At 50.1% G+C, this 20,633-nt stretch overlaps 1 protein-coding gene across 1 annotated transcript; it reads left to right on the top strand.

Moving 5' to 3' along the window:
- Positions 1-3,099: 3,099 nt before the first annotated feature.
- Positions 3,100-4,622, top strand: LOC128271271 (neuroserpin-like). Its single transcript, XM_053008728.1, has 2 exons — positions 3,100-3,391; positions 3,466-4,622. The coding sequence occupies exons 1-2, from the start codon at positions 3,257-3,259 to the stop codon at positions 4,540-4,542; spliced, it is 1,212 nt and encodes a 403-aa protein (XP_052864688.1). The 5' UTR covers positions 3,100-3,256; the 3' UTR covers positions 4,543-4,622.
- Positions 4,623-20,633: the final 16,011 nt, after the last annotated feature.

Genomic DNA, 20,633 nt, shown 5'->3' with positions numbered 1-20,633 from the left:
AAGGACCCAATCCAAGTCCCTGACCCGCTTTATTTCGTCGGCGTCGAAGGTGACACTAAAAGGACAGGGATCGAATGCTTACGCGTCAAAAGAAACGCCAAGTGGTGATGGCGATGCCGGCGCCGGCACGGGGATCCGCTCAATGGCGAAAATATATGTATTTCACACGCCAGTTCACGTCCCGTGGCGGCAATCGTCCTTCCTTTGTCCACTGGAAACGAGAGAAGATTCACGTAAGCCGTGTCATAAAGCGTGAAAACGGGCGGATATTAAACGGGAAAACAATACCGTACGATGCCAAAAGTTGACTTGACTCGGCGCTGCTTGACGAACGGGTTGTTAAATTAAGTTTTTTATCAGTCGTCCCTCTGGGTCGTTTCGGGTCGGTGTGTTGAACCTGATCCCTTGCTGAGGTGGAATATGAAATCAAAGCGAACATATTGAAATTTCAATTAAGACGAGTGAGCGTGTCACGGAGCAACCACATTGCACGCCTACTTCGCATTATAAAATGTACCATTTTTGACACTCTTTACGCACCACGCTTCTTACGGGGTCTGGGATTAGCAGTGACTTTTCGATTCCGGCGCCCAGCAGGCCTTTTCTGCCTTAAGCCTAATCGAGCCGTTAAATTGACATAAAATCGGCTTAAAGGATTTCAGGCCAGCTGACTGCGTTCGCACAAGACGTCAAAGACGCACCAGACGACGACAAAGGATTGATCCGAAGACCGAAGAAGAAATCATTATAATCAGCGCCATTCGTGCGATCGGTGCCGTCACCGAAATTGGCATCCGGCGTCTTGGGACCTTTGTCAAAGAGATGCCACGAAAAGATTCTTGAGGTTTTGAGTAGGCCGTATTTTCTATTATTTTTTTTTTGTGCCGCTCCTATTTACGCAGCCGATCGGCAATTAACTAGGCTAGTTGGCGTTTATATTTTCCGGTTCAGTTGAGCAAACGCCAAACAAAAAACCCGGCTTCGGACATTAACAACCACAGCAAGGGGTTTTGCGTTTTCCGGGTTTTCCGGAAGAGGTTTCTTTTTTGCTTCACGGTCCACATAATGTTTTGCGCCATTATTAGAGCACGGTTCTTGGCACTCGGGACGGTGCTGCATGTTCGTTTCCTCTTTCCGTCCGCACCGCAAGTACGAGTCCGAGGTTTTTGCGTGTTGTTCCGTTTCGTTAAGACCCATTATTTTGTCCGGTGCTTGACTTTAATCCAAATTGAATCAATTCACGAACCCTTTCGCTTGCCCGATTGAGGTTCTCGCGTACCTTTCGGTGGGCGCTTATTACAGTTCCTGGTTCCAGGTAATGTAAATTTCAATCTGGAACAACGAGCGATAAAGTATGAAAAGCAAAATGTTTGCGTGGCTTCGACCCGGCTTTGTTCGTGGAAGGCCTGTTTTAAAATTCGTAAATAAATCTATCCAACCGAGGCGCCGACTCTTTGAACGGTTCCTGGAACAGCGAGAACGGCTCACGGAACCGGCTAATTTTCATCTTAAAGTACCCCTTTTTATATGCTGAGCACGGAAGAAGTAATCTTTAATCAACCGATGGCCATGGTCATACATTTTTAACCGGGTTCCAGGCAACTGTCAAATGTTTGTGTCACTTTATGTTGAATTTATGAACGCTTCATTCCCATTTGTTAAAAATAATGCACCCATCCGCGTACAATCTGATAAGCTGCTCCAAGACACTGAGACACTTGAGAAACAGTACTTGACCTAGAACGATGCTCTTTACGTCGGTTAGGACCGTTGATGGCAATAAATACTCTCAACTACGACCAAAAACTTTATTCAGCCGACGTGCCGATCTAACCCACAAAGTACCGATTGGCCGCTCGCTGACCTGGAACACTCAAACGGGCGTAACCAGATCCGGTGCCCGAGGACAAGCGCAACCCAGGCTAATTTGCTCATTTCATTTACCTTAAGCAGCAGCAGTGTCCTGGCAGCAGTAGCTTCTCGGAGAAGACCACGTTCCATTTCCGGGCGCTTTCTGTAGAACTTTGTAATTACACTACTCGTGTGCAACACTTTCGAGCGCGTCTGCCGGAACAGCAGAGTCCCCGGGAGCGACTCCCGTGTCGTCGATGGACCGTCACTCGGAACCCGGAGGACATGCGACCACTCGTTTAAATTCACCATTGGAAAGTTTTGCGAACACTCTACACACACTCGGCGTGAGTGCTCCGGAGGCGGGCTACTTCCGACGAACAAATTAAAACATAATGCCGGAACTAATTACATTACTTCCGTAAATTCCCCTATCTCCGGACCGGGAACAATCGATTCGAGTGACACACAGTTCCGTCTCTCTGCGGACCTGATGCAGTGCCGTTGTCTGTTGTGGGTCTCTTCACTGACAGATGTTCAAAAGAAGACGCTCCAAATCACTACTCTCTTCGGCATCCAATGTTGAAATCTTTAAACAGAACTTTTCTCCCTCGCCCTGAGAACCTGATTGGACTCTGGGGGGCGGGGCTTTTGATGGCGATGGCAGGTGATTATGTTTCCCAATTTTGCATCACCATTTCCCGCCCAATCGGGATGCCGGGATGCTGCTCCCCGTTAATTTAAGCTCCAAATTAAATTCATTCGACGGCCCACCGCCGTCGGTCCTAGAAAGGCGCTCAGAACTAGGAGAACGTCTGAAACGAAAATCGAAAAGGAAAATTTGGCCCTCTTGGCGCTAGATTCGATGCTAAATTTCTTAATTAAAAGAACACAGCACCGAAAGAGATGGGACGGACTCTCTCGACTCTCGACGGTACGACGTCTTGTTGAGATGATTTTTGAGTGTAATCTTATTAGCAGCGCGCACCACCTCCCGGTTGGCAGAGCAGTCTCAATCACGTTGCGATGGCCTCGTGGTCTTATCAGGTGGCCACCCAAAACAAAGCGGCAGGCGCGGCCCCATCACGACCACCACCAGACGTAACGGTGTCAACACGCGCGCGCACTTGGTCAACAACTTAAGGTAATGATCACTGACGATCACTGATTGTGTGGGGTGTGCGCACTGACGAAGTGTGACCGACCTCGGTCTCGGCTGGCCGGACAATGCGCTGATCAGCGCCACACTCGTCGCCCGACGCCCGACAATTGAGTGAAATTGTTTCTATTTTCAACACTTCCTTGGCGTCCGCGTGGACACGTCAGTGGTGCGTCGATTCCGGGCCGATTCGGAGGTGCCTCCTCCCCGAATGTGAAAGGCTCCCCTTCCCGGTGTGTGTGTGTGATGGCGTCAGGACGTCGTCAACTTCTGTCATGCCTGGTGCCACTGTTGTTGATTTGCGGGTCCCAAAATGTTGCCCCGATGATGCAGCTCCGCTTCCCGTTCAGCCACACCAACTTCAGTCTCAGTCTGTACAAGGTGAGTGTCGACGGTGCCGGAAGGTGTCCCACCCGCAAGTTCACCTGCGATTCCTTCCACCTCCCCCCTGTCAGGCAGCCTTCAAACCGGAGCAGAATGTGATCGTGGCACCGTTTACGCTCCAGAACTCGATCGCGATGCTGTACTCGATCGCGAGCGGTGCATCGCGCGAACGGCTGCGGGAAGTGTTTGCGCTGCCGGCCAACTTCAGCGAGTTCCTGGCAGAGCAGAAGGAACTGCACTACACGCTCAGCGAAGGATCGGAGGGCTTCCGGATGAAGAACCGCATCATCGTGAACGGGTTCCGCGAGGTGGACTCCCAAATGCGGGACATTATGGCCGAGGACCTAAACACGCTGCTCATGTACCTGGACTTTTCGCAACGCGAGAGTGTGATGCGGAGGGCGAACCACTTTCTGAACGTGCGCACGAACGGCCTCATCCGGGACACGCTGTTCCTGGGGGACGTTCCGAAGCACCTGCAGTTGATACAGCTGAGCGCGGGGCTATGCCGACCTCCGTTTGCCAGTGGGTTCGACGCCCGGGATACCTTCGCGCGCGACTTTCGGTCCGGGTGGATCGAAAAGCTGTACCAAACGACCACCATGTACAAGGAGGGTGACTTTCGGTTCGCGCGCATCCCGGAGCTGGAGATCGAAGTGCTGGAGTTGCCGTTCCAGGCGCGCAGCGATTCGAGCATGTGGATCATGCTCCCGGACCGGGACGCTGGGCTGGAGCGGATCGTGAAGGTGCTGGAGCCGGAACACTTTGACGCGATCCACGCCCATTTCAGCAGCAAGCGGGCCAGCATCGTGGTGCCGGTGTTCTCGATCAAGACGGAGTTTAATGCGACAGACTTTCTGCGCGACACGATCGGGCTCGAGCCGTTATTTCGGTTACGGGAGCTGCGGTTCTTCAGCGACCAGGACTCCGGGCTGGACAGTGTGATGCACCGGGCCGCGATCAGTGTTCACGAGCGTACGGCCGAGGCCGGTGGTGTGGCGGCCGTTCACAGCTTCAGCAAACGCAGCACCGCCAGCTACCAGTTCTACGTCGGACGGTCGTTTCTGTTCGCCATCCTGAAGCGCTCCTCGAAGCAGATTCTGTTCATTGGCCACCTATACCGGCCACACGATTTGGTCGAAGTGTGAAGCGTAGTGCCCTCTGTGTGTCATTCGCTGATGTGCCTGCCAACGGTGAATTTAAGGAACCGAATTTGGACGGTGCGAAATAAAACATTTTAGAAGCGCGGATCGGAAGTTTTCCGAGAAGTTCGCGCCAGTTCGTTCGCCCGCGAACTGACTTCACCATCAGATGCTATCGTTTCAGGAGTAAATTTCGGTGCAATCACTTCCAAATACTTTCCAAATCTCTCTTTCCTTCTCATAGCTCGTTGGTTGATAGCTATCGAACTTTGTTCCTGCCCGAGCCCGAGGGACCATATTTTCTGTTTCTAGCGTCGCGGGCAAAGAAAAGGTGAACGTCGGTGCATCACGTTGGATCTGTGTCTGCCATTTCAACTAAATCCAGGATTACGACTCCAGCGCAAAAGTTTGCCACGTCTTATCTACATTCCTGCTGCTGCCATCATGCAGTCGGAATCGGAAAAATGCACACGCGACCACGCGTGGCTGCACAATCAAAACGCCCTTATTTGTCAGAACCAGTCAGATTCGGCGAACGAAATCGATTTTGTAGTGCAGCCATGTTCCGGGCCCTCCGGGCGCCCCGAAAGGCCATTTTCGTTGGCGTTATGAAATGTAAATCCGTGCACAGATTGAACGGTTTCGAGCGATGCGATGCAGTTCGAAGGGTTTTCTGAAACGCGACCGGGAAATTCAATTCCGCAACACACAAATGGAGACGAATTTCGACGGAAAACTATTATCCCTTCGTGATTGGCGTTTAAATGGGGCCCTTCGGTGGAAAAAAAGAGACGGTGATGATGAATATTGATGCCTACAAATGGCGTGGCGCACTGATTTGATTTGCCCTCGGTTCGCGGTCCTTCTTGGAATGACCGTTTCTCATCGGCTCCAAAAGAACGGTACGAGACCTTTGGAGGGCCTTGGACCCAAGGACACGGATTTGGGTAAAATAAACTGATTTGCAGGTGACCTATTAATGCTATAAGCAAAACAGAAGTTCTGTTTTGCTAATGCAGCGTGAGTAATGTTCAAACCTGGCGAAAGTTAAATAACATCAACGCGCATTAAAACATGGCTCACAACCGAAATCCGGCGCCCATCTCACTGAAAGCAAAAACGCATTCCATTCTCCGTATAAAAGTTTAACATTTTCCGCGCCTTTCGACGTAGAAAGAAAGGTAAAGTTTTCATCTTCAACAGAGAAGAACGTCTCGGTACATGTTCGCCACTCGAAACATTGCGGGAAGAATTCCCTAAAGAATGAATGGAACCTACCTTCTGTGTTCCACTGTGGCGCTCCCGAATGCTATAATTTAAAGAATTAATAAACGAACTAGCAACGGCGACAACATAATCAATGTCACGGATTCCAGTGCGCTCGATGATGAAATGACACAAACGATGAAACGATCAACTAAACAGTTTTGACAATGTACAGAAGAAGCGTTGCTCCGGTGAGCGTCTTCGCCGGGTCGTTGAGAAATGAACGCGCATCGAAGTGAAGGAAAACTGGTCGCGGCACTTCATCTTCTGCTTTTGCCCCGCGGCTTGTCAACGGGACACCGTTTTATGGAGCTAACGTTTACCGGTCGGCTCGCGGAAACGGCCGCTACACGATCGCCAAAGGGCGTCTATTCCGCTTGTTGATCAGCTCGATTCACCCGGCCACGGCTGTTGCATTGTTAATGAAACGCTCGTGCTGCGTGGTCGAAGGATCCACCCATCGAGGCCCATTGATTGATGTCTATCGTAGAACATCAATCTCCCGTTAATAAACGGAGACCTGCACGGGGACCGCTCTCTATTCAATAATGCAACGTGCGACGGCGGCGGCGGCTTCGCAACAATGATCGGACCACGGCCTAGACGATGTAAAAAAGGGAATGGAAAACATTACACTGACCGGCGGCTGACTGACGAGAAACGGGAACTAGAAAATGCCTGGCCAGCCTGAAGGACGGCCTCTACGCCCCTTTCGAGCATCAGCATTGCTAATTTGCATATTGTAATTTCCTTTTCCCGCTGGCCGGCTGCATACTTATGATAACAAAGTCCCGGCACCGTCACACCGGCGAAACAGTTCATCATCATCACCCTCTCGGCGCACAGATGTGAGGTGTCCCGGGTAGCCCGGGTGTGTGGGGTTGCTCGAATGGTAATTATTTAATTTCCTAATGATGAGCTTTCTAGAGACGGGCGAATCTCCCCGACCGAGCCCGTACGGGTTGGAACGGGAAATCGGGAGCAACGATGGTCAGGACGATGATCGCTAACCTGTCGCTACTGTGCCCGAGGGTGATCTGCGCAACATCCGCAGCGTCGATCATCCGGACGACGCTTGCTGTGATCGATTTTCCAGAACGGATTCGATTTATTGGACGCTGCACAGTGGGCAAGGGTTACTTTGATTAGACGGACGTAATGTTTTGGCAGTTTATGACGTGTCGCTGTTCAATTACACAATACGCGAATTTTGGTCCACAATTTGGTTTAATCATCGTTTTTATAGCTGGCGTTGGAGAGCGTTTGGTCGGCTCATCCAGAATATTCTAGGCTAGTGTTGTTGTTCTGGAGCTGTCAGTAAGGTTTTCAACTGCAACTTTGAAAGATTTCCAAACTTTAGTTTAAATGTCGATTCGTAAGGTGTAATCATCGTATGAAAAATCAATGTTATGTGGTTATGTTACGACAACTGGTATCGCGTCAAGAGAAACATTTTAGTTTGAAAGTTAATGAAGACATTCTCTTTGCCGTTTTATCGTCTGCTTACGGTAAACTCGATACTTCGGCAATTAGTTTAATTGCAACCGTTCGCAGTTATCGGACAGTCCTCGATCCTTCCCATTTGCATTTTTCGCTCCTCATGGCCTAATCCTTTCTTATTGCACCGAATGGCAGTTTTATTTGTCCTGTTCGTTATCTGATCAATCGTAAAATGGAAAATTTATGACCATCTTATGGCCGTCGCTCAGAGTGCACTCGAGAGGACCTCTTGGCTCTCCCTGATGTCACAATTTTCATCACAACCCCCGGACCGGCCGATCTAACAACAGGGATGGAATGATTGAATTAAGATTTAATCAAAATAAATCAGTCCCTCGCGTTCGTTCGAAAGAGATAGCACCGACCGTGTCCATCCTCACGGCCGGCCGGGCCGGTGAAGGGAAATTCATGCGATCGATCCAAACGACACCTTAGCGGCGGCCAGCAGAAGACACAGGCTTGATGCCCACATGTCGCCGGTTAACGGACAGGTGAAGCGATTCCGGCCCGGCTGCCGGTCGGCCTAGCTCGCTGCTAACCAGCACGAAACCTGATGCTCAGGCTCGTCCCCGTCCACCGTATCAATCTCGGCGCAAACGGGACACGGGCACCATGGCCGTAAACTGCTCTATAATGTACGAAAATTCACTCCACGGACCTGCGGGTGCCACGGGCAGAATGCCTTCGAACCGGACCGGCCGGCTCCTGTAGGGAGTGTAAACCGGAGTGATCAGCACCGCCTTCCATAAGTGGTCAGCGGGGCCAGTTAGCGAACGACCGGCCGCGTACCGCGTGGCCTACATCAAATATTTATGTAGAAAGTAATTGAAAATTTTATTTTCAACAATAATTATCCCGGATGATTTAATGAGCACCGTAACGCATTCCGATTTAATGACGCACCTTGCCCGGGTCCGGCCGGTGACGCTCGCAGTCCCGCTTGCCGCACCCGGCGGTGGTCATAAATTTGACCGATCAAACCGACCGATCATATTCTCCTGAGGGGCTCACCTGAGCCGGACAACCGGTCCGCCCTCGATGTTGTGTCCTTAAGCTCCTTCCGGGCGCCCGGAGCGTTCCGTTTTACGGCCTTCTCGTGGCGTTGGCCAATCTCCGAGCGGTTGCTTTTTATTTCGGGAGCTCAAGACCATTTGTTTTGGAATGGCAAGCAACAAAAACGCCAACGAAACGGGCCAATTCAAGGAAGCCCGGCTTTGATTATAGTGTTTCTGTCAGCCCCATCGGTGTCTGCCCTGGGCACGGGTTGTGCTCGGGATTGTGGCCACGGCGGGGGGACATAATATGGATTTACCTTTTAAGGAAATGGCGATTTTGATGATAACTGCTGGTCCCGCATCCTTACAGTCTGATTGAGAGAATTATTATAATTGTGGCGACGGCGCCGTGGCACCGTACCCGGGCCGTACCAGTGTCACCTTCAATTATCATCAATTTCCTGGGCGTTCGGGGGTTTTTGGGGGCTGCGTGAAATTAGCGTGAAAATGGAACCTTTTATGATTATGTCTTCTTCGGGGTGCGTGTTGATCGTCACCAGCGTTCTTTTTCGGTGAAGAATAAATTATTTTTCAAATCAATTTAAACAACTTTTTTTCCCCGCTGATAAACTTCGCTTGGTGCTTCTACCGAGCATCCGAGGGCCATCCACCAGCTGTGGGGCAATAAATTCTCTTATCCTAATCGAGAGCTTTCTTCGTCGGTTTTTGATTGTCTCCCGTGTGTAGCAAACCGCTCTGGATTGTAACACGCAGCAAGAGGGCACTTAAACCAAAGTACCCGGGAACAATAGTAAAGCTCCCCGTGTTATTCGGGCAACCATTTTGATGATGCAACGTTGACTGGCTCAAGACACCCCAGCCCTGAGGCTTTATCCGTGGGCTCCCACCGATAAATCCCCAGGAACCCGGAACGAGAAAAAGATTCATTCTTTCACTTCCGTTTCCGCATCGTTTCCGCCGTAAATCAACGGTCTCCGGTTCCGTCGGCCCCTGGGCATCGTTATCAGTTAATCAAAAGTGGGGCGGAACAAGCGAAGACGGTCAAAATAAGTCATAAAGCTAACGCTGAGGTGATGAGCAGCCGGAGCACCCGGATCCTCGCAATGCAATGCGTTTGCTGGTTTGCGCCGAATGAGAACGTTGCCACATTGTGCCTCCACCGGCAAAAACGCGGAAATCAAAAATTTGCCCCGTACAGCACGTCATTTTTCACACTCCAGTCGCTTTATCCTTCACGAGCATCATGAGCGGTAAAAACTGAAAGGACGTAAAACTTTGGAGCGCAGCGAGTAATCAGCCATAAATTTAGCTTGCGACATCGGAAAATTGCACCACTCGGCGTGCATTCAACTATGCCCATCTCCGTCAGCCGTCATAAATCGTGAAGTAAGTGTGGCCAACGCGAAAAAAGATGCCCTTAATTACAGGATCGCATCCACCTTCGCTGGATGATGCGCGCGATGACGAAGAGAATGTTAATCACATTTAAAGTTGCAAACTAGGTCAACTACCGACCGCACGGGATTTAAAGCGTTCCGATTCGGAGCACGTTCCCTGCCTACGTTGGCTTGCTGGTTCCGCCTGAAGGATCAATACTGAGCTGAATGAATAGAAAAGGATGGATACGTGTCCATAAATGCATTAGCAGACAAGTCGAGTACAACCCCTCCAAAGGCTGAAAACGAAGTTATTTTTAAATTTTAGCACCAACCAAACAGTAGGCGGGAACCGGGAAAAAAATCTGGCCTCAGTTTGCCAAAGCGTCTGCAACCGCAGAATGTCGGTTTCCTTGGGTTGGAATTGAAAAATCTCATTGCTCATTCCTCATTTCAGCACAGAAACGGCCGGAAACCGGAGCCGGAAGGAGTAAACTTTGGACCAAGAGCCAAACAAAAATCGTACAAAAAAAAGGTAGTGCCGGGAGTGTGAATTCGTAAATCATCATCATTTATAAGTTGCTCCTTTCGCCACAGTCTCAAAACCCAGTGGTCAGCGCCGGCTGCATAGCGCTCCAACTGCCAACGCCGATGGTGTTTTCGGGCAGTGTTTTGAAACTGCTTTATACGGTGGCAGCAAGCAGCCTGTGAGTTTGAAGGCATCAAAGCAAACATTGCCTTAGCATATTTTCGCCGCAGTTGATTGAAGTTGTGTACATTAATCAAATTTTACGAGTTTCCGACAGACCATGACTCCCGGCACTGGTACGTTTGGGTCGGAACTGAGTGATCTATTTCAATTTCAAAACTAGTTTGACGCTCGATGGTTGGACCACGCCATCTAGCACCATTTTAACGACGAATAGAGAGGTAAGTGGCACAAAATATAGAAATCAAACCACTTAAATCAATAGCAACCCTTGAACAAATTACCTTCCGTTGCAGCGTTGCGCTTGGTTTAGTTTTCATGATTTGATTATTAAAAGGTAACCCCGATTTACCCGAACCCTGGTAACCCATTTGCAATGCTCGCATTATCCCTGGAACTACTTAGCGTACGAGTCCATCACGTTCCACCTGGAGGCAGTTATCCATCCATATGGAAATGCAAGGCAAACAGGCACCATGCATAAATGACCCTAGGCGAGTATCAGTTTCGCCGACCGAATCCTTGATGCGCCCCCTGATCAATGAGTCGCCCCAGACCGACCGACCGACCGATAGCCGACGGGCGGTTCGGTCCACATCAGAGATTCATAATCCTGGCACCAATCGGCGCTTCCGGCCCGCGGTGTAACAAGCTTGACGCCAACCGTACTCCACATCCTTCAGGCGCTCGCTGGTCGGCAGTTGTTGCCGGTAGTTACAAATAAATCGCCATAGGTCCTGGGGCAGGGCACCGGGATGCAATTGCACGGAAGGGAGCGCGATTGTGTTTGCTCAACAAAAACATTTGCAGTGCAATCGGCCACCGACCGATCGATGAGATGGGGCCGATTTATGCTATCGCATTAAATCTGGCTCCGGTTTCGATAAACATTTTCGCGGTGATTTAATACGATGGCTTCGGTGGCCGTTGAGTCCGCCCGCCGGGGGTGTCGATTTATGAATCACCCAACGAATAGGCCCATCCCGAACGTTACGCGCTGTTCAGCAGATTGGAAAGCCACTTCACGCCTTGTGTCTACACGAACCGGCACGGCACCGGGTAACAGGAAAATAATTCCGAAAAACAAATCACCAGAGAAAAAATTATAAAGTTGTTATCGTCGATATAGTTTCTATCGTACGGGCAGCAGCAAATTCATAACACGCTCCGAGGAACCTCCTGTGAACCTCCTCCTCCCTGCAGACCTCGCGTGGCCTATTATCGGAACGATTTATTTAATCGAGCTCAACAGACTGCCGAGCCACCGGACAAAACCCGGGCAGCAATATTGTCGTGTTGGCCGTGGTTCCCTCACGTAGCGTGTACTTTTTTAATTTTCCATTAACCCAAACCTTATTGCCCGTCTCGGAACGGCATGGCCCGGGTTCTCGGCTCGACTCGACTCGACTCGTTCGTAGCTAGTTGTGGCCAAAAAATATCGACGGGATTTCGGGACGACCCTCGGATCGATAGCGAAGCGAACGGATCGGAGTCTGGGGAGCAATAAAAATTTTATTTTATATCCTGTCGGGGTTAAGAGTTTCCGGCCACGGGTAGCCGAGGCGAACAAACAAGGCGAAAGCCACGCCGCCACCGTTTGCCGAAACCCTTTCATTTCTTTGAAGCTAAAGCCCCGGGCACGATCAAGAGCGCGGCTGGTTGGAACATTTATGAAGCGCCAACCCAGCTGGCCTCAAAGGGAGAGACACGGGATGACCCTGCTACCGCGAGGAGGTGCAGATTACAGTTGGCTGTGTACTGCTCGCCTCGGAATAGCCTCTCGACACATTGGCTCCTCCACGAAACAATCGGCATTGAAACAGGGTGCCACCGTGGCCAAAGGTGCTCCCTCACAAAGCCATCGTGGTACTTTTGTCTCGATTACCGCTCCTTTGTTAAGGTCGTTGCACTAAAACTTAGCAGTTTATGGTAGGTGTGATTATGTTTATTAAATGCAACCAAATCCTCTTATTGTTTGTTTCATCCTCCGAAGACACTCACCACTGCATTATTTCTCTAGTATCGTTTCAGGAGTGTCGCTTTGCAGTGACTTTATGGCTACGCCTCAAAGACGCCCAGAGGCCCCATAATTTAAAACCAAGAATTCAATTGGCAAAAGGATATGGAACCGAGCTCCCCTTTCGAACAGCGAGATTTTCACGTTTCCCTTATTATTACCGAAACGTCGTAAACGACATCGAATAAAAGAGCGGCCGTAATTTATGTAAACATTGGTACGCTGAATGTTTGTGGCATTCGAGCCCGAAGGAGGCTCCGTGTGACCCAACTCACAGTAGCTTATTACCTTCCGAAGGCAAAGGACCGCCTCCTTGCCACACGTGCCAATATTTTGGCGTAAGCATTCTCGGTCATAAACAATGCTCGGCCCGCACACGTCACGGCGGTGTGTTCTCTTTAAAGATTTTGCGGTACAAATTAGTAGCATAAATTTTAAGGATTATTATGCTGCGCCTGTTGCCGGGTGCCTAGTCTCATGCTGCCGCTGATGCTGACGAGCGTACTGGATGTTCTCGCTCATCATACTCAAAACGTGTGTTACGACTCGGATCCGATGATCCGGGGCGCAACACAGCTGCTAACACTGTGCCGGCGAAGCCATTAGGAGGACCTAGGTTGCATGTGCTCCCTGCAAGTCATGCCGTCTGCCGCTATAATCCTGCGTTGAAGACGCTGTAAAAATGAGTCGCTTAACCATCATCCTGGCAAAGGCGCCCATAATGGAGTAAAAACAATGGCGGATCATTATTTGAATCATTGCGCTTACCTAACAACATTTTGCTACATAGAAGAATTGAGTTTACCACAAAGGCTTCATAAAATGGAGGCATTGTAGCAATGGACTTGATTAACTAAATTCGCAACTAACGAGGAGCAAGAAAAGAGGCGTCAAAACGGCAGGGAATCCTATTAGAAAGGCGGTATCGCGACAGCCTTCATTATCCTGCCAAGCAATGACGGAATGCTCGGAGCGGACGGATCTCTTCCGACGAATCTCATCTACCGCACCATTGTTCGTGATGAATTTTCCCGCCCGTGACCTACGCCAAAATTGATTCGCAAAGAGCCAAACCGCACGACAGTCGCCAACTTCTGGGCCCTAAGCGGTAAGCGAGGGATACATTTCTCAAAGCTCGCACGCTGACAATTGCTTCCCCCAATTTATTCTGGAGCGATTATGCTGATTCCGTGGTATTTCTTTTTACTTTTTGCTCGCCTAAATTACACCTAAATCACTAGGGCCGCTAGTGGTGACTGGTTGGCTGGCTGGCTGGGGTGACGGTGAGCAGGACGGAAGCCCCGATTGCTGATTATCGCAAAGGAGGCGCGTCAAGAGGGCTCGCAAAGATTACATTTCGCGCCGTCGAATTAATCGGGGCTCATAAAGCGTAAAGGACGTGAAACGAGAATATTTGTGGGTCGCGGAAAAGAAAGGGAAAACAATCGAACGCCCGCTGTCGTCGAATCGAACGCCCCACTGTCGTAGTTCCGGCCGCCTGTTCCCGGAATCGTGTTGCAAAATTATAACGTTTTAGAAATTGAAAGTGTCGCTTCATTTGGCGTACTAACCGACGAGAGTTCATCCGAGAAGGCGATTGCTCAGCGAGAGAGACAGAGAGAAAGTGAGAAAATCACTCACTTTTTTCTCAGCTTTTCAGAGCTTTTCTCATTCGACGCGCGCTCTCACTCTCGCAGGAAAACCGATTCACTCGCCGGTCGGGAAAAACTAGCCGAATCGGTCGCGGGTGTCCGGTTTGTGGTCGCTTCTGGGCCGTCGTGATGATCGTTATTTCGGTTGAATTAATGGTTAAATTCAATTGGGTCCAATCGACCACCGAGCCCCCCCGCAGGGCGCGTCGCCACATGAGCTTATGCTCATGCTCATGTTAATGTGCTATCGCCCCATCATCAGCGTCATATTGGAACGGTTCGATTGCGATCGGAATTAGTTTCCCGGTTGCCGGGGCGATAGGAAACGGTTCTCTCTCACGCCATGTGTCCATGTCACACGGCCTGTTTGTGGACGGCCCTGCCAACCGCACCCTTTTGGGGCGGGCCACCGTCACCACACTAACGCGGGGTCTTCACGGAGCGCGGCGCTAGATAAATAAAACATGATGTTTTGCAAAGCAATTATTTATGTTTATTCTACGCACCAGGAGACTGGGAGACCGCGGCGGCATATTTGTGCTGCACCACGCGCCGCGCGATGTTTACGCCACGCATCGGTGTGTGACAGATTCTTGGCACCCGCCTCGGCTTGTCTCGAGCATTCCGATCCGGTCAGCGCCACTTTTCGCCAGAGAGGTGAGTCTGGTGCAATTTTCAGCCCTTCGGTGACACACACACACCGAACGATTAAAGGTAAAAAGGCCCACGTCGTAGGCATTCCTAGTATTTAAATGATGCGTAACACACAGGGGGGAACCATATCGATGATTTATGGCGCTCGCCGCCCTATGGGGCAAGTAGCAAACTCTCAACTATCTCATTAGCGAACGGCAGCCGGCCAGCCAGCCAGCCAGCCAGTGTGTGGGGCCCATACTTCCGGTGGGATGAGCCCTTATCGTGCCTTCCGAACGCCTCCGTGGTGCCGCTGGTGTTTAACATAAACCACAACACCGTGAGCCCTTCCGTGAGCCTGACCTATGTCACCTCTGTAACTGTAGCCCCGTGTAGCTCAAACCCAATCAGCAGCGTCGTCGGAGTGGCCGGGTTTTTGTAACGTAATCTCTTAAGATGATAATGAGCCCCGCTGAAGAACCGGCAACCGGTGACTAGAGGGCCCCCGATGATGTCGGTTTGTCTGCGTGGAAACCTTAAGTAATGGTTGCGGCACCCGGCCGGTCGGCCGACCGGCATCAAACCCTCGAAGGCCGAGGCCGTTCTTTTCATGAGCGGGATGTGATGTGATTAAGCGTTTAAGTCGAATTTTGCGCAAACTCATGCACTACCAACCACTGCAGAGGCGAGAAGGATCCTGATTGGAAAGGATCCCTTTTTCGGCAACAGCTCTTCACTACTGCGGTTCCGGTCGCCGAGTGTGTGTGGGATTCGTCAATCAGCACCCTAGGACGCCGGTGGAAATTCCTTTCGTGGATAAATATTTAGCATTTACCGCTCCGACCCGTAAACTCCGGCACTGTCTTCAAGCATAAAGCGAAATGAGTTCTCTTTATTCCGGTTTCAGCGTCGGCCCAGAAACCCCGGAGATTGAAACCCGAAAAAAAACACGGAACCGGGGCAGGGTCGGAAAAGTGTTTGCCCAAGTCGACAAACGCGGGCTGTGAGCGGTTTTTTACGACCAAACTTGAACCATTGGCGTGTTGGTGGCGTCGGTGGCGACGGCATTCACGACCTAACCCAAATGCGATCCCGTAAAAACACAAAACTCGCGGCGCCGCCTGGCACTAGCCTACCCGGCCCGGACAAATTGGGCGGAAGTAATGCTCTGATTTATGCCCGGCCACCGCAGCGCAGGGTTCGGAAGGTTTAGTGAACGTGCAAAGCGGACGAAACGGTAGAACGTAATGCTCACGTAATCCGGCAGGCCGGTTACTGTAAATTCCGTTTTCTGTTCTGACGATGCCGATGACCCCCACACACGCACACGGACACAGGAAACAATGGGCGACCCGTGTGTGTCAAGGACTCGTGCAAATGGAAAAATCACGGCACGGCCAAACCCACGGCCATGGGTCACTACTCTTTTACCGTAGCATAATTTAAATTTCTAATCCACTGACCAGCGGGAGGTCCAAGCCGATCATTTGCATTTCGTAGCTCGATTGATTCCGATCGAATGTACGGTACAACGGTACGACTTTCGTAATTGATTGGCGGACATGTTCCACCAAAGCTAGCAAACCACATAGTTAGAAGATTTATTCCAAAAACCAAACCGAGAAGCGAAAAGAGAATACATTCATAACCTCAAATTGCTCTCGAATGACACAATTGGCGCTGCTCGGAGTTCCCATTAATGCAACTGCAGAAAATTCGCGAATACCCATTGAAACCCGTTGAAGCGGTTCGGAAACTGCACCAAAAGTTGCACCGCCGCAAATTTGCAACTCTTTGGTGCAACATCCAGTGCACTTCACGAATATGGAAACAAATCTCCAACAATGTACGATCCTGTCGAACTACTATATGCCTCGCTTGAGCATCGACAAAAAAGTACTTCTCCCCTTCTCCCCTTCTCTCTCTCTCTCTGTCTCTCTACTTGTCGGCCCGTTCTGTCGTCGATTTGCATACAGCGTAACCCAGTGGCCGGCGGGAATGGCGAGTTTGCTGAACCAAATTTGATTATACAGTACAGGGACAAGGCGATTTTCCACGCGATCAACAAGTTCCAAACGCTGGTCCGACCGACTAAAAAGGACGTGTAAAATGTAAAATGGCCCCTCGTCGAAGATGGCAGGCCAAGGCGAAGTTCGTGTGTAGTTTGCTCACCAAACGTGCAACAAGCCGTGTGCAACCGGAGTCCATCAGTGACCGGAGAGTGGCCCGCTTTGAACAACAAACGCCGTCACCCGAGTGGGTCGGTCACGGAACGTGAAAAGTTGCCGAGAGACAGTTCGCGGATGCATTCCGCGCCAGCCAGCCAGCAGTCGAGGACCAAGTGTCCTTAGTCGTCTGTCGCCCGATGGACTGATTTGGGGCTCCTCGCGAAATTCGATTGCATTCTTCTCGCGCGGCGACGACGCGCTCAAGATGGAAGCTGTCGAGACACCCGCCAGGCGGTGCGGTGCATGTATAAATAAAATTTCGAATGGAATCCTCCAAACGGTGCCGTGGCAAGGTTCAACGTCGTTGTCGGCACAATAACCTGACGGCAGAGCAGAGCTGTGTTCACACCATTATTTTTAATTAAGTGCCCTACTGCTCGCATTACTTACAGTTGGTGCATTTGAATGTAGAACGTCGTTGCCCCGTGCATGGCACGCCTCCACAGCTACAATTACATCAAATAATACAGCTAATACAAAATTTTCGTCATATGATTTACATATTAAATACCTGGTTTATTTCGCCATTTTCTGTACTTTTCTGCAAAGCCTGCATCGACGTTTTAAAACAGTTGACAAATGTTTGACAATTCAATGCAATGATTGCTTCGATTGAAAGTTTGATAGAAATGCAATTTGGAATATCTTTCCAGAAATCATTAAAAGCGAAAAGCTGTACAAAACAAAGATTAGAAAAATGCTAAACACATTCAAGCTAAAATATTTTATTTTCTAAATGAAGCCAATGCACCAACAATTTATTCTTCACCAATGCACGCTTTAAGGCCAGCGCACCAACCGTTTCCTTTAAGGGTCAGAAGCATAGCCGTGGTGCGGTAGAGTTCAATCGATCTATTATCACATCCAGATCTTTATCAGCCCCATTACGTCGTCCCAAGCTGTGCGGCCAGCAACGGAACCGCCCAGCTGCTGGCCACAGCATCAGAACCTGCATAACCTCTCCGGAAAGCCGCTCCAGCCGTCAGGTGGGTATGGAAAAACTTAATCAATAACAAATTTCCTTTCCCGACGGGGCTCGTTACGAGATTGACGTTTCGTATTCGCTTCTCGCTCTCCAGGTTTTTTGTGCCACTGTAAATTCCACATTTTTCATTGTTTTTCACTGCGGTCCCGCATGTTTTCTTCACACAGCACCGAAGCGCCATGCCCGGTTGCCAGGTTTCCGGTTTCTGTCGACAGACCGCGGCATTTTCATCGAGGTTTTCCCTTATCCGGGTATCCAGGCGCGTTTGTGCCGATGCCGAGCGATCGATCACCATCATCAGCCGGGTGTGGACCGGTTGTCAGCGGTCCGACCGGAGAGCATGTGTGTCATTCGATCGCCTGGACCCCGGCCCGACCACGCCTGGATGGCGCAGCATGAAACAAATTACACTAACATCCATCAGACCGATCGGGCGCTAATGAAACATAAAATCTACCGCAACGCAGGACAACGTTGCCACTGTGCTGCTTGTGGCTGTCGCTGTTCCGTTCCGCGTTATCCCCCGTTCGGGTGTTGAGAAATTAGCTCCCATTCATACGGAGTAGCAGCATCGTGTGTCAGGGCCGTGGCTCTCCACAGCCAGACGCAACAGACCGCAACCGTATCATTGACATCATGAATTATGCATCGGGTCCGGTGGCGAACGAAAAGAAACAATTATAAATCAATAATAAACACCCGACACCGACCGGCGTCGAGGGTGCTGCCCGTCGAGTCCGGAAACTAGACCGATACATAACCGGAGATGTAGTTCGGTTGTGCAAGTTGTCATCACGCTTTGTCGGAAACTGACAGCGATGATGATGCTGATGGCGGTGCGGTGATGGATGTACTCTGGCCACGGCTCAATTCCTTAATTTAATTTGACGCACGAGCATGTCGGAGAAGAAGCAGCACTTGCATCGAACAGCGAACAGTTCTTTCTACCCCTCGGATCGGTGATCGTGTGAAGCACTAGCTGAACTGACCCGCTTTAAATGTTTCTCACAGGCGCTCACAGGTAATTTATGCTTCCAAACATCGCCTGCCATCAAAGTCCTGCCACACACGACGAGCCAGATAAGTGATTCAGCACACCTGCCCATGGCAGCATCATGTTTATGCATCAAACGCTCGAAATTTATGCAAGCCACTCCATCTCCTTAATAATAGGACCGAGACATCGACAATACCATCTTTGCGCCAATCGAAACGTGGAACGGAAACATTTCACGTATTTCTAAGCAATTAAACCATTTAGTTTTAATTCCTTAAACAGCATCCGCCGCATCGAGAATCAGCATCTCCGATGGGTGTGTTGGGTGGGTCCCCACACAAAACCAGTCCCAGAGACTGGACGATGGTTGTGCGCCCTCGTTCCGGCCCTGGGAGCCGGGCCTGGAAAGCGGAACGAATGGAACGTGAGCCACATTGCAAGCGTGGCAAGGATGTGGCCATTTTCGCATACCGATATAGTCACGTCAGGAAAGATGTGAGAACCCCGGGCCCTTGGCTCCCGAGGTCTGTGACACATTTTTTTGCTGTTTTAATTAATTAATTTATCAAAAAGGGATCCCCTTCAACACACACGCTCGTTGCTATTGCTACGGATTTTCTACTGCCTCCCTGCCCTACATGTTCATGCCAAAGTGTAATTCAACATCTCTGGCCATCTGTTTGGTGCAGAACACCTTGACCATTTGCGTAGAGAAAATGGTTCCACTCGGCATTCAGCTCGGAGCTCTGGTGTTGCTTCGTGGTAGTTGCCCGGATTTACTGTGTGACCGAAACCGAGTAACGCTGGGAGTTTATTTGCAACCCTAACTCACCGAAACCACCGCCCTTCGATGGCTTCCAGCCAATATCCCACGCACCACCCTTTGGACGGTCCCTTTGTTGTTGTGGTGCTGGCCACATGCTGAGCTGTTGTTTTGTGGGTTGCACTGCAGGGTTGCATTTAAGAATTTTCAGAATAAAACACCAACGCCAGCCAGCCAGGTCGGTTGGCGAATTTGGTGGCCAAGGGATGGAATGTGCTGTGCAAAGAATTCCAACTATAGCCCATGGTCAGTGGTCAAAACTGAGGTAACGGTTTCAATGTTATGCAATTAGAATGTGCTTTTGGACTTTACATATTTATATGTCAACTTCGATGCGAATTTTTGATACTCGCGATTCGATTGACGTCAGGCACATTAACCATCAGCTGTCAGATAATAATTAGGTCGAGCTCAAATAGTCATACAATCGAGTGTGCTTCGACCAAGTTTCATAACCATAACGAAGCATGCTATCGTTTTCCGTGGACCACATTCCACAGGGAACGGATGTTTGGCAATTCTCACCACAACCAGGCGGGTTCTGTGGCTTCGTGGAACCTAAGATCATAAACCTGCATAGAGGAGTTCGAATACAGAGGCTGTTAATAAATGGATGCAACACCATTCCATTACTGAAAGCCAACGTACTGGAAGACACTACAAATGTTTCTATCGGTGCGTAATGCAACATCACGTCACGCGCATCGTAACGTATTGTTTCTCGTAGGATGAACTGGGAAGGTTTATAGTCCAAGAGGTACATAACCGAGTAAGTAAGCGTGAATAATATCGGTGATTCATGATGGCCCCGATACAGGCGGAGGCATTTTTCCATTTTGCCTTCCTACCCATCCATTGCCTTTGCGTCTCTATTTACTCACTCACCGGATTGCAA

Source organism: Anopheles cruzii, chromosome 3 (assembly GCF_943734635.1).
Source record: "Anopheles cruzii chromosome 3, idAnoCruzAS_RS32_06, whole genome shotgun sequence".
In the NCBI taxonomy this organism is placed as follows: Eukaryota; Metazoa; Arthropoda; class Insecta; order Diptera; family Culicidae; genus Anopheles; species Anopheles cruzii.
The sequence above is the reverse complement of the archived record's forward strand: the minus strand, read 5'-3'. Positions and strand labels throughout refer to the sequence as shown.